This window comes from Heterostelium album, assembly GCF_000004825.1.
Source record: "Heterostelium album PN500 unplaced genomic scaffold PPL_contig27, whole genome shotgun sequence".
Classification (NCBI taxonomy): Eukaryota; Evosea; class Eumycetozoa; order Acytosteliales; family Acytosteliaceae; genus Heterostelium; species Heterostelium album.
The window spans coordinates 97049-111204 of record NW_008805104.1 but is presented as its reverse complement, the minus strand read 5'-3'; the positions used below and the strand labels follow the sequence as shown (position 1 = coordinate 111204).

The 14156-nt window shown below is 28.9% G+C and overlaps 7 protein-coding genes across 7 annotated transcripts; 5 read left to right on the top strand and 2 right to left on the bottom strand.

The window, feature by feature from the left end:
- Positions 1–236: 236 nt before the first annotated feature.
- On the bottom strand, positions 237–1002 carry PPL_00040 (uncharacterized protein; the record flags this gene model as incomplete). Its single annotated transcript, XM_020571087.1, has 3 exons — positions 237–465; positions 647–814; positions 995–1002. 3 exons carry the CDS (start codon positions 1000–1002, stop codon positions 237–239), a joined length of 405 nt encoding a protein of 134 aa, XP_020426676.1.
- A 175-nt stretch (positions 1003–1177) lies between these two features.
- Positions 1178–1527, top strand: PPL_00039 (uncharacterized protein; the record flags this gene model as incomplete). Its single annotated transcript, XM_020571086.1, has 2 exons — positions 1178–1222; positions 1312–1527. The coding sequence occupies 2 exons, from the start codon at positions 1178–1180 to the stop codon at positions 1525–1527; spliced, it is 261 nt and encodes an 86-aa protein (XP_020426675.1).
- Positions 1528–1694: 167 nt separating this feature from the next.
- Positions 1695–4818, top strand: PPL_00038 (polymorphic membrane protein repeat-containing protein; the record flags this gene model as incomplete). The annotated part of the gene is made up of 7 exons (XM_020571085.1): positions 1695–1797; positions 2927–3240; positions 3301–3583; positions 3642–3973; positions 4038–4124; positions 4189–4334; positions 4398–4818. 7 exons carry the CDS (start codon positions 1695–1697, stop codon positions 4816–4818), a joined length of 1686 nt encoding a protein of 561 aa, XP_020426674.1.
- A 403-nt stretch (positions 4819–5221) lies between these two features.
- Positions 5222–7476, top strand: PPL_00037 (uncharacterized protein; the record flags this gene model as incomplete). The annotated part of the gene is made up of 6 exons (XM_020571084.1): positions 5222–5602; positions 5727–6006; positions 6093–6427; positions 6505–6594; positions 6656–6807; positions 6918–7476. 6 exons carry the CDS (start codon positions 5222–5224, stop codon positions 7474–7476), a joined length of 1797 nt encoding a protein of 598 aa, XP_020426673.1.
- A 321-nt stretch (positions 7477–7797) lies between these two features.
- PPL_00036 (uncharacterized protein) lies at positions 7798–10628 on the bottom strand (the record flags this gene model as incomplete). Its single annotated transcript, XM_020571083.1, has 6 exons — positions 7798–7920; positions 7997–8115; positions 8182–8404; positions 8491–8523; positions 8923–10499; positions 10598–10628. 6 exons carry the CDS (start codon positions 10626–10628, stop codon positions 7798–7800), a joined length of 2106 nt encoding a protein of 701 aa, XP_020426672.1.
- A 451-nt stretch (positions 10629–11079) lies between these two features.
- On the top strand, positions 11080–12863 carry PPL_00035 (BTB/POZ domain-containing protein; the record flags this gene model as incomplete). Its single annotated transcript, XM_020571082.1, has 5 exons — positions 11080–11196; positions 11371–11664; positions 11782–11948; positions 12073–12285; positions 12422–12863. The coding sequence occupies 5 exons, from the start codon at positions 11080–11082 to the stop codon at positions 12861–12863; spliced, it is 1233 nt and encodes a 410-aa protein (XP_020426671.1).
- Positions 12864–13048: 185 nt separating this feature from the next.
- On the top strand, positions 13049–13964 carry PPL_00034 (uncharacterized protein; the record flags this gene model as incomplete). The annotated part of the gene is made up of 3 exons (XM_020571081.1): positions 13049–13164; positions 13268–13749; positions 13861–13964. 3 exons carry the CDS (start codon positions 13049–13051, stop codon positions 13962–13964), a joined length of 702 nt encoding a protein of 233 aa, XP_020426670.1.
- Between the last annotated feature and the right edge of the window lie 192 nt (positions 13965–14156).

Below are 14156 nucleotides of genomic sequence, written 5' to 3'. Positions count from 1 at the left end.
TTAAGAAATATAACAATTTTATTATATAGTTTTTATTTAGATTATCTAGATTATTTTAATTGTATTAGGAAAGTCACTTACAATAAAAATAATGAAAAAATAAAAATAGAAAATTTAATAGTTAATAAATTTAGTTTCAATATGTTCTACTTCTCAAAGAAATGGGTTTTAATACATCTTTAAAATTTATAAAGTTTAATATCTTTAAATTCAATAAATAATTTAAATGTTTTTATTTAAGCATTTTCGAAAAGTATTGCAGTAATTGTTCCACGAGTTGCATTTATGAGTGTGTTTGGGTTTATTTTACAAATAGTTGGCTCTGATATTTCTTGATTGTTAATTTTCAAATGTAGATCACGCAAACTAGTTTCAAGTATGTATTCAATAGTATCTTGATATTCAGAGACTGGTGTTTCGTCAATGAATTTACAATATCCAAAATCACCAAGAATCAAAGTGCAACTACTTAAGGTTTCTTCTATAAATATATTTGATGGCTTGATATCACAATGAACAATTCCATGTTTATCAAGATCCAAAAGAATATTGAAAAGTTATGAAATGTATTCTTTAATATTTCTTTTTAAAATTGGTTAGTTGTATCTAGATAAAAAATCAAATGAATAATTATATCGATACATACTGATTTTGATCAGATAAATGTTGATACTTTTGAGCAAGATCACCATCATCACAATATTCAGTGATGATATGAAAGATTTGATTGTCTTTATCATGATGATAGTCAACAAGTTGAACAAATCTTGGATTACCTTTGAGTAATTCCAATGCTTTTATTTCATTTAATGCACTATCATAAGATTTTTGATTATCTTTAAAATTTATCTTTTTATAACATACTTTTGAATTGATTTTATTAGTTTTAGGATTGTCAATTGATTAATTACATTGAAAATGAACTTACCAATCTTTGATCAGTACCACCCACTAAATTGTTTTTTTTTTTTTTAAACAATAAAAAAACTTTTACTTATACATTTGTAAAACAATAGCTTCCAAAGAGAACGATATTCTTTCGATTCAGAACTACGAGATATATAAACTTTAGATACAGTAATGAGAACTATAGTACTTTCTCAGAATATAAACGTGTCAGAGGTGGACCAGAATTCATAGTACAACACCTAAGATCTCTCCAGAGGAGAAAAAAGCAATGAATTGGAGAAATAGAAGAATATTTAATCACGCAATCATGGCTGTAGATCGAAAGATTGGAGAAGAAAAGGCAAAGGAGACAGGAAATAACAACGATATAATTAATAAAACAATATCAATAACAATAATAAGAATAATAACAGTAGTACAAGTAAAGGTAGTAGCAGTAGCATTGGTAGTAGTATCAGTAAAGGTAATAGTAGTAGTAGTATTAATAGTAATAGATTCAGTATATTAGATTTTGAAGATAATAATAATAATGATGACGATAATGATGACAACAAATTAAGAGGTAAATCATACTATAAATATAAACAACAAAACATCAACTACTACAACACTTCATAAAATATGTAAACTATATCCCAATGAATTTCTACCATTTCCACCCCGCAATCACTTCCAAATAGAAATCATAGTCATACCAACAAAATCAATGAATTACATATAAGAATAATACTTAAATATGTAGAAGAGATATTAGGACCTTTCCTAACTCGAAAATCATCTAAATTATGTATGACACCATCAACTACAACAACTCTGACTACAATACCACCAGATCTGAATCGAAAGAATATTGTTCTCTTTGGAAGCTATTGTCTTACAAATGTATAAGTAAAAGTTTTTTTATTGTTTAAAAAAAAAAAAAACTTAAATACATGTGTGAAATTTTTTTCAATGATAGTGGTTGTGGCTGTTTTTCACAATTTTTAGAGGTGGTACATTATTTTCAAACTCTAATAGTTTTGGACCTAAGTTCCTTTTTCTGTTGTAATTGGTGAAGCTTGATCCGGTGTGATATCTGTGACTTTTACTGTTAAGAACCATTACCTAATCCTTGAGGTCTTTGCAATGTTTCTCACCATTAAAATTATACTTTAACTAGTTTTTTAAAATAAAAACAAAAAAATTAGTTTTAAAAATAAAGAATTGTTATATTAATAATATTTCAAAGTCACCCTCTTTCTACACAATTTAATGTCCAATTTATTTATACAAGTCTTTTCAATAGGTCGGGGAATGGATTTAGTAAAATTAGTTTGTAATGATCCAACAATGTTATGTTGTATTGTACTATAGTATACTATGTTAATTTTGAAACATGATTTTTATTTCTCTCTATTGTCTGATTTACTTGATCGAATTGATAATATTAGTATTAGTACTAATTGTCTTTGTTAAACTTAAAGAGGAGTGTATGGGATTCCTTTATTGATGATATCTAGATATTTTATTATTATTCATTCTGTTATTCAAACTTTAATGTTTTTGAAGAATCTAGATTATTAAAATATTTCGACCAAGCAAAAGATATTAATATAGTTGGATCAAAAAACTTGAAGCTTTTAGAGGAGAACAACTAGATTCTCATGAATTCTTATTGGTATTGACGGATATGCTGTATGAGGAGTTACAGGAGACTCTGAAGAAAGATTAACTAGAAAAAAACAAAATTTGTTAATTTTTTACATTTTACTTCTGTGGATGACTATTGATCACACATATGTGTTTTACCACACCCATTTTATTTTGTGTTAATTTATTTGTATATTTTTTGAAAAACTGGTGAAGATGAAAAGATTACAACTGAATTTTTTTTTTTATATAATGTCAACAGATAGATTAAAAATATTAATTTGGGTTATGCTGACCGATATAAATCATTGTTATTCTAGTTTTTTGATTTCTAAATGTCAATTAGAATTAACTTTCAATTTTTTTATTTATTCTATTTTGTTTTTAGTGTTTTCAGGTTTATTAGTATTAGCTAGGGATGTTAATGTAAGAGAAGGTAGTCCAAGTTGCATTGTCGAGAAGCTAAGAGATATCGGTGCACTCTCTTTGAATTGCAAGAACAATGAACAAGATGTTTTAGTCTGCCAATCTATAGAAGCTTGTCTTCAATCAAATTATATAAAGACATTCAATAGGTATCAAATCTTGGTTGAAGATGGTATACATGAATGTGTTCAAACCAAACCGATATTGTTAGACCGTAATTTATTTATTGATATTAAACCTTTCAATGAATCATCAAAAGTATCTTTTAAATGTATTGTAAGTTCATCTAGCTTATTAATTAATACAATATAATATTAAATTAATTTTTAATTTTAGGGAAATAATTTATTCTTAAATTTAACAACTTCATACTCATTAGAAGTAAATATTACAGGAATTGAAATAGATGGTACTTCGAATGACCCTAGTATTACTAGCAGTATTATCTATATAAAAAAAGAAATCTATTCCCCTTCTTCTATTTCAAAGTTGAAATTGAACAATGTTACAGTTCTTAATGCTTTGATAATAAATGATTCTGAACAATCAAGTGTAGTTTCTCTTTTTGGAGTGTCATTGGAAATAATAAATTCTAAATTTATTAACTGTTCGTCAAAAGGTATTTATTTTTAAAAATATATTTAACATATATATACGAATCTAATACAAATTTATAGGTGGAGCTATTGGTGTATATGGAGACGTGAGATGTACAATGTCAGTTTCAAATTCTACTTTTATAAATAATAAAGGATCTTATGGAGGTGCTATCTATACCGGTCCAGGTATCAGTACCCAGGTGAATGACTCTCATTTTGTAAATAATTCGGCAACTTTCAATGGAGGTGCACTCTACTCAACCATGTCAACTAAAATTTCGAATTGCTTTTTTTCAAAAAATAAAGCAAATCAAGGTGGTGGTGCAGTTACTATTAAATCAGATAATTCAAAACTCAATAATAATATTTTTGAGTTGAATTCAGCTTCAAATGGATTTGGTGGTTCTTTGGTAAATATAGTATTAAATTTAAACAATTTTAATGTTAATCTAACTTTTTTAAAAAATATTTTAGCTTTTATCTTCATATTCATTAAATGTTTCTATTGGAATAACTAATTCAAGATTCTCAAATAACACTGCTGCTTTTGGTGGAGCAATTGTAAGATCCATAAAACATTTGTTAAATAATTTACTCAATTTAACATTCTAAATACTATTTTTAGGGAATTACAACAACAGGAGTATTTGATTTTATTGGTACTGAATTTATAGGTAATGATGCTTTAATTTCAGCAGACAGTATATATTTCCCTAATATCTATTATAAAAATATAAATTTTACGGGTGGTAGATTTATTTCTTCAAAAGAGTAAGTAGATAAAGGTATAACTTTTAAATTTTTAAAAAAATTATTAATTAAATTTTGAAATAGTACAAAGAATTTCCCAGACTACTATGACACAGTATTAAAATACGAATATTTCAATGAAACTTCAAAAGATTGCCCTTTCGATTCGCAAGTTTTCTTTTATCCAAATTCAATACTGAGTAAATGTTTAAAGATTGAATACAATGTATTTAACACTACAGAACTTCCAGGAAATAACTCTCAGAATTATACTACTAGTGGCAGTTTGGAAGAATTTAACTTACCTGGAAGAGGTTCTGAAGAATTGAACACAAAAAGTGGAAGTTCAGAAGAGATATATCCTAACCAAAGAAGTGGAAATGATGGTTCAGAAGTAATTAAACCATTAACCAACTCGGGCTCCCAATTATCAAGCGATATTAACAAATGTTTATATTTTGCTCTTTCATTAATTGCTTTCCAAATTAGATTCTATATTTTATAATTCCTCTTTTGTAAAATAAATTATCATTTCTATAACCTAACTTTTCCAATAATATAATGACAACATCAAAAAAAAAAAAAGAATCTTTTTGGATCAAAAATCTGGATATTTAACAAAATAGATATTTTTAACACAAAGAAAAAATTTAGTTCTATTTGTGATCGAAATGGAATGTACTGAACTATTATCTTTAGAATTATTGTTGGATATTGGGCTCAAAATTTTTTTTTTAAAGTGCAGGGTTGTGTGCTTGATAAAACTGTGTTTAAAATTAGTTCTTATCGGCTTGTGACTCACCTAAAAAGCTTAACCACATTTTCTTTTTTTTTTATTCCTTTTTCCTGTTCTTTTAAAGGCAAATCATAGTTATTCAATTAATTTAATTAATAATTGTGAATTTAAAATGATTATTAGTAATTATAGATATAAAAGTATTATATTTATATCAACATTGTTGTTGGTATGTTCATGGTCAGTATCAGTGTCATCAAGTGATATCGATGCTGCCTCCTCATCGATTCCTCGATGTATTGTAGATCAAAGAATTAACAATGATAAATACTCGATGGATTGTACAACATACAATCAATACGATGTTATGATATGTCCATCGATCACAGCATGTTTATCATCAGGTCAAGCTCAACAATTCGGAACCTACAATATCTTGGTTAAAGATGGTGTCTATGATTGTGTTCAACCCACTTCAATCTCTTTGAGTAACGATCTATTCGTCAATATCAAACCATTCAATGTATCTTCAGGTGTCTCTTTTAAATGTTATGTAAGTAAAGAAGAAACTGTTCAAAATTAAAATAAATCGAATATTTAATCCATATCTTAATTAAAATTTTTATTTTTTTAAATAACTACCAACTAATAACTATTTATATATTTATTGTTAATAGGATAATTATTTCTTAAATATAGTCACAGATTCCCAAATTAGAGTCAATATTTCAAGTATTGAAATTGATTGTGCAAGCTATGACGAGAACACTCAAAGAAGAAGTTGCATCTATATGAATGGGGAGAATAACAGAATTTCCGAACTCAATTTGCACAATGTTACAATTAGAAATGCTCACTCCAACAGTCAATTCATTGAATCAGGTGCTGTCACCCTCTACAGACTTTCTGCAACTGTCACCGATTCACTTTTCATCAATTGTACATCAAATGGACCTGGTAAATATATTAACCATTAAACATCACCATTTTTAATATATTCAATTCAACTAACATATATTATTACTTTTTCATAAAACTTATAGGTGGAGCTATTGGAATATTGGATAGTACTCCATCACTTAATGTTTTCAATTCAAGATTTTACAATAATGTAGGTTCTTACGGTGGTGCTCTCTATACAATTGGATCATCAATTAATGTCTATAATTCAATTTTCTCTAACAACACTGCTAATCAACATGGAGGTGCCATTTATTCAGATTTCGGAAATGTTCAAATCAACAGCAATGTATTCCTTTATAATACAGCTATCACTGGTAGTGGTGGTGCAGTCAGAGTTTGCTCTGAAAGAAATGTTAGACTTTACTCCAATAACTTTGATTCCAACAAAGCAATTAATGGATATGGTGGTGCTTTGGTAACTATCTATTTATATTTCATATTTATTTCGATTAATAGTTACTAACATAGAAACAATAAATTAATAATAATTAGTATTTAGGACAAAATACTCAAGGACTTATTATATTTGATGTATCATATTCGCTATTCACAGATAATATTGCACTTTATGGTGGTGGAATTGTAAGTATCATTTAATTACAAACTTGTTTAAATATTAATTTATTGTTTTTCATACAATCAGGCAACTCAAGTACAAGACCGTGAAAGTGGTGCGTTCAATTTAACACTAGCGATATTTAAGAATAATCGTGGAATATCTACTTCCGCCAGTATATATTTCAATTCCCAAAGCTCCATTCGATTGATTGGTGGTAAATTCTTTTTACCAACTTTGTAGGTATCATGCTTTATATACAATCCATTATATTTATTTTATCTCTCAGCTATTCTTTTAATAATCTAAAATAACTAATGTGAAAAACAATATAATTATTATACCCTAGTGTATATCAACATTTCCCACCATATTATACCAATTATTTGAAATATAATATTCAAAATTTGAACAATAGAGATGATTGTCCAATCAATTCACAATTATTCTTTGGCTCACAAACAACTCCAAATACTTGTTTACAAATTGATAATATGGTAGATCCAACACCTACACCAACACAAACACCCATACCATCTTTCACAACCGAAGGAACAACTGAATACTCATCAGGAACAAGTGATTTTTCATCAGGCACAACAGGTTCCGATGGATCAGGATGGGCAACAACATCATCAATATCAACATCTGGATCATGGACATCCGGATGGTCTACTTTCTCATCGACAACTGGATCATTCACAACTGGATGGCCATCTTTCAGTTCATCATCAACATCGAGTTGGTACACCACCACTTCATCCTACTCAGGTTCATCTTCAAATGAACAATCTGACAGCAACGATCAAAATACCAATCCACTTTTGGCATTGGCATTTTTATTTGCAACTTGTTTCGCTTCTCTTTTCTTTTTCATCGTTGCCATCATCAAAGGTGTGAGAAAATAAACTTCATTCTCATGTAATAAAAAAAATTTTTGATACAATTAAATTGAAAGTGTATTTGTAAAGTTAAAACTCCTTTCTATAATTTTTTTATTAATATTTATTATATCAAATATTAAATATTGTCAGAGAGTGTAAGAAGATAGATATGAAAAACAATAGTTGTGCAAAAGATATTTATATCATTAATAATAACAATACTAATGATAATCTAAACATATGTACAGTAGATAATAAAATTAATAATGATGATATACATTTAATAATAGAATCGATTAACATACAGATAATAATTTGTAACAGTTACTACCGTTTGCTCGTGGGTTATTGAAAATCACATAGACAGAATTCATAATGATTACACTCCTCTCTCCTGTTACATAATCTATATGTTGGTTCTGGTGAATTCGTACACTTTCCAAACGATGTTCCATTTGTTATAATACACTTTTTATAATAATATTAACATATTAAAGTTAGACTCGAAAATAAACTTGTCAATGATCTTTAATTAATTACATACATATTGATTCTTAAAGAAATCACATGTTGTTCTTGTTGTTATATAAGGATCACTTACCTCTGTTGTTATCTTACAGATACCGAAATGTGGATTCAAGTTGGGTTGTGGCACACACAATGCTGATGTACAATCATTGATATTGGAGAATAAGATACACTAGTTGGGTCTCACTCTTATTGGGATACAAGTTCCATTATCTACATCACAGATATTGTCGGTATTACACTCCAATCCCAAAATGCAATAGGATTGACGAGTGCACTCTTCATTGAAATAACCAAAGTTGGCTGGCAAACAAACTTTAACACCTGGGTCTGTCTCAACACAGTAATCGCCCTCCATATGATTACAATCGAAAGTATATTCACAACTTCCACCTTGTTTCACCGGTTGTTGACATGTTCCAATCTAAATTATTAAAAATAAAAATAATGTGATTCAATAAATAAACAAAGAAATTATTTATACTATTCATTTATCAAATAAATATTTACAAGACATCGATATGGTGATAACAAATAGGTCCTCTATTTTAAAATTAACTAATTAATAAAACAATAATAGTAGTAAGAATAATATTATTTATTTATTACACATACCATAGAGCTATATCGTTTCCTCCACAAGTTTCACCAGAATTAACACATCTTCTATAATTACAATAGGAAGGTTTACAGACAGTCGAATCAATAAATCAAAATAAAAGATGTAAATTGAATCAAAAAAGGAATTTTAATTATTTTTATTTGTTTTTTTTTTCAAACAAAAATTTAAATTAATAAAAAAGATAACTCTATTGCATGATATCAGATTCAACAATATAAATATATACATATATAGAATAACAATCACATGTTCACCCAGTAATAATAGTTTATTTAATTTGTTAATAAATTTGGTGATTCACTATCTAATGTTGAATTTACAAGTCTATTATAATTTCTTTTTTTAAGTCTAATATATATGACGACCATCACGATTATTAATGAAACTAATATTACTATTGACATTACTAATATACCATAGGTTGATTGTTTATCGTTGGGATTGGGATAATTATCGCTTGAATCTGCTTTGTTTAAACAATCTTCTTGCTGACCTCGAACATGACAATTAACACCACATTTAACTAACTTTGAATCTCCACCCATCGTATTGTTTTGTGTGAATACATGACTAGCGTAACAATATATATTGATATCGCCATTCTTTGAAAAACTTGAATGGGTAATACTAACATTTTTAGCATAGAATAAATAGATTGATTGACCATCACCAAAGTTTAATGGTGGACTATTGCTAAAGCTAGAGTTGAGAATACTAACTTTCTTGGCACCGTCGATATAGAGATGATTTCCTAGGTAACCAGTGTTGTTATTGAATGTTGAATTTGCGATGAATAACGTTCCGTATCTTGAGTAGATACCGACTCCAGAGTTACCAATGTTTTCTGAAAATGTAGAGTTGTAGATTCTTGTTGATATTACAATGGTATTGTCAAAGTGTATTTGAGAACAATTAACATTTGACCGGAATAGATTGTTGGTGAATACTGATGATGTTTGCCATATGTAAAATACAGTGGACATTCCATTAAACGGAGCAGGACTGCTTACGGAATTATTAATAAATCTGCAACCAATGATAACAGCTGGTTTGAAGCCATTATTACTAAATGCCTTAACAAAGGAACCTTTCTCTATGATATTATCAATGAATCTAGATTTCTTTATAACAATAGATCCAAAGCCAATATTTACAATGAAATTAGATACTTTGTTGTTTGAGAAATTACAATTCTCAATGACTGTATTGGACGGATCGGCAAATATAACCTGGCGAGAATTTCCATTGTTCTCTTGGAAGAGACACCCTCGTAGAGTAAAGTTAACCGGCACAATAGACGATGACCGAATGGTGATCACACCACCCCAATGTTCCCCAAACTCTGCGGTATTGTTTATGAAAGTACAATTGTTTATGGTGAGCGAGATCTTCGAGTGGAGATGACTGGACAACACAACAGCGCCACCAAACTCTCCGCTAGCATAACCATTTCTGAACAAAAGATTGTTCAGAGTCAGTCGTGTATAAATACCCTCGGGTTTCCCATCCTTTGGCTCAGACATATTTATAAATTGTTTTCCACCAAGATCTATCTGTACCCACTTCAGACCACCAAAATCATCATCAACACCACCGCTATTTTGTCCACCCTCACCACCTCCAATTGTCAAATCAATATCGAATACCGATAATTCACTATTACCACTGGAATTATAGGTTCCGTTTGCCATAACAATTTTCAATCCATCCGCGAAATGAAATTGTTTATAAATGTCAAGCACCCTTTGAATGGATTGACAAGACTGGTTTGGAAGTGGTGATTCACCACAGAAACTCGATTGATTATTCGACCGATAGTCAACGTAAAATGTTTTAATATTTACATTTACATTTTTTTCAATATTTATAATATTATTACTATATACTTTTCCAGAAACTAAATAAAATAACAAAATTGAAAGCAACATTAAATATTTAAAATAAATCATTTAAATATACATGTATATGGTCTATATTATTTATTTATTTATTTACTATTTAATATTATACTATATTTAATAATCATAATAATTATAATTGATATTATAAATTAATATTGTCATTGAAGAAAAAAAAAAAATGTTAAAAAACGACGAATCTTGATACTATTTCTAAGTTTGTCAAGAATGTTATCAACTTTTTTCACAAACCAAAGAATTTTTTGGTGTTTTACCAGTAACGCCATTACATAAAAAAATCAGATAAAATCTTATAAAATTAAAAAAATAAATTTATATATTATAGTTAAGATAGATTTGATATCAAATTGAAAGTGATTTGTGTACAGGGATTTTAGTGATTTATCGTACTATCTGTCTATGATTCTTATTAGAACCTCTTCTATTATGTAATGACTAAAAAGGAAAAAAAAATTTTTGATTAAAACTTAAATTTTAATTTCGACACAATTTTTTTTAGGTTCTTATTGATTGATATTGTTATGTTTATTAGGTGGTGATATTATCATTAACTTTGAAATGGAATTACTACATTTAGAAGACGATGAATGGTTAAAGATCAATGTGGGTGGGAAAATCTTTCATACCACACGATCAACTTTAACATATGATGTAAATTCTGTATTATATAAAATGGTAAGTTAGCAGTTGCTATTTACAAATAAACAAACAAATTAGTTTTATATCTGTCATAAATGATTGATTTGTTTGTTTGTTTGTTTGTTTGTTTGTTTGTTCTTCAAATAAGAATAGTTATTTATAATTATTTTTTTTTTGTTTGTTTTGTTTTGTTTTGTTTTACTTTTTTAGTTTAGTAGAGATTGTAAGCTACAATCATCGAGAAGAGATCAGAATGGCGCGTTCCTAATTGATCGCGATCCCAAATACTTTAGGGTGCTGCTCAATCATCTTAGATCACCGACATCGAAACAACTGATAATAGACGACGGTATATCGATACAGGGTGTACTGCAAGAAGCACAATTCTTTCAGATTCACTCTCTCACCAAACTCATCGAGAAGATGTTAAACAACAAGTCTGACTTTACAAGAAAAGAGGTACTACTCAACAAAGGAAATATAAAATTCAACAACAAGAGAATTGTAAGTACAACAAAACACAAAACAAAACAACAACTAAACAACAACTAAACAAACATAACTTATTTATTAACTAACTCAACTCAATTGAATTAACTATTATTATTATTATTATTATAGATAGAAATTGATTTATCATCTATTGATTTCATAAAAGAAGATTTTAGTCATAGTATCATTTCAAAGTGTGATTTCGAAAGATGTAGAATTTCTTTTTCTACATTCTTACATGTATGTATGAATGAAGAGATTAGTAGATTTATAAATGTAATTGTAAATGTAATCAAGTAATATTAATTTTTTTTTGTTTGTTTTGTTATGTTTTGTTTTGTTTAACTAAAAATCAAAGTCAACTGGAAAGAAATGTTGTTTTAATTTGGTGGTGGCAGAGAATACTATATTCTCATCGAGTGTACTTTCAAAGTCGACGTTTGTCAAAGCTAATCTCTCACACGCCAGTTTCAATAACTGTCATCTACACTCTACGAATTTCACACAGGCAGCATGTACAGGCTCGTTGTTTCAGCGTGCGATCATCACCAACGGTATCTTTAAGAATGCCAACCTCGAACATGCCAAATTTCAAAAGGCTGATCTAACAGGTTGTGATTTTACAGGTGCAAAGTAAGTTATTATTTATTGTAACAATATAATAATTATAACAGCAATAACTATAATATATCATATATATATTAACATACAACCTCTATTTTTATAATAACTGCTGTGTGTCTAGATTGAATAATTGTCATTTTACAAGTGCAGATCTAAGAAATGCATTGTTGGATTGGAATACTCTTGGAACATTGACCAATGAGAATGGTGGACAAAGTCTATTCAAAAAGGCAAAACTAACTAGAAAGCAATTCGAATTGATACCACAAGATATAAGAGCATCATTTGGTTTCAAAATCATTGAAGATGGTAAAAACATTACATCTCAACTTTTACATAGTAGTAGCAACAGTAATAACATCTTAAATACACCAAATAACAACAACAACAACAATAATATTAACAACAATAGTATTAATAACAATACTAACAACAACAACAACAACAACAACAACAACAACAACAACAACAACAACAACAACAACAACAACAACAACAACAACAACAACAACTACAATAGTACTAATAATTTAAATAACTCTATTAACAACAATAACAACAACAATAATAACAATAACAATATTTAATAAAAGTGTAAAATAATTCAAAAACTTTGTAAACAACTGATGTTGATATTACCACCTCACCACATGTTCATCTAAAATTAATTAATTTTTTTTAAGAAATATTGATCTTAGTGATAATATTAATTTGCAAATCAATTAGCTTTAATAATCTTGATAGATAGATAGATAGATAAATACTAATAAAAATGGAAAATAATAATATTAATAAAACAAAATTAAGAATATTGTTAGCAACAGACTTACATTTACATTATGAAAATCTAAATGCTCTTGGTAAATATATATCTGAAAATAAAGAAAAGTATGTAATATTCTATTGTTATTGTATATATACAACTACTAACTTTGTTATTTATATTTGATTGTGATTGTAATTGATCTAGATTGGATTATGTATTGTGTAGTGGAGATATTGCAAATTTCGATCCGATGGAAGAGGATCAAATGGAGAAGGTCTATGTCTGTGAGGGTGAGATGAGTACCGCTCTACAGATGCTAGAGAACATACACTACAATGTTATCTATGTGCCTGGTAACCACGATGCCAAAACAACGCTGTTGAACGCACTCGACAAACGTCCGCGTCTCACCAACTTTGCTCGCAATGCGCATCGTCACACCATTAGAATCGCTGAGGATCTAGTGTTGCTCGGTCTTGGTGGAAGTCTCCCGGGTTACCGCGGTGACAAAGAAGTATGGGTAGGCTATCCGTTCAAGAGTGACTCTCAGCTAAAGTCAGAGCTAGACGCCACCTGGAGAGAAGCGTCGTCGTCCGGCTCCATCAAAGAGAATGACTCGGTGTTGCTGATGACACACGTCGGACCCGACTCATCGACAACCACAATCGATCGTCTCGATACATCGGTCGAACCGATTCATAGCGGTAGCAAATTACTCGACACCTTCATTGCGGAGCACAACGATCAGATCTTCCTAAACATTCACGGTCACACCCACTTCAGTCCGGGAATGTCAACCCACCGTAAAACACAAATAGTTAACCCAGGCCCACTTAAATTCTCCAGATTCGCATTGATAACAATCGAAAAGAAAGTAAACTTTGGTTGGAGAGTTACAAGTACTGAATTTAAAACACTTTAAAAAAACAACAACAACAACAACACACATACTTATTTATATAAATAACAATAACCAATCACCACATTAATAAATACATCAAATTTGTAATAATAATAATATAATCACATTTAAAGTAACAACTTATTCTTTTGCTGTGTTCTGCTTCTCTTCCGTCATTCTCCAACACACACAATTTTCATAAAAAAAAATTAA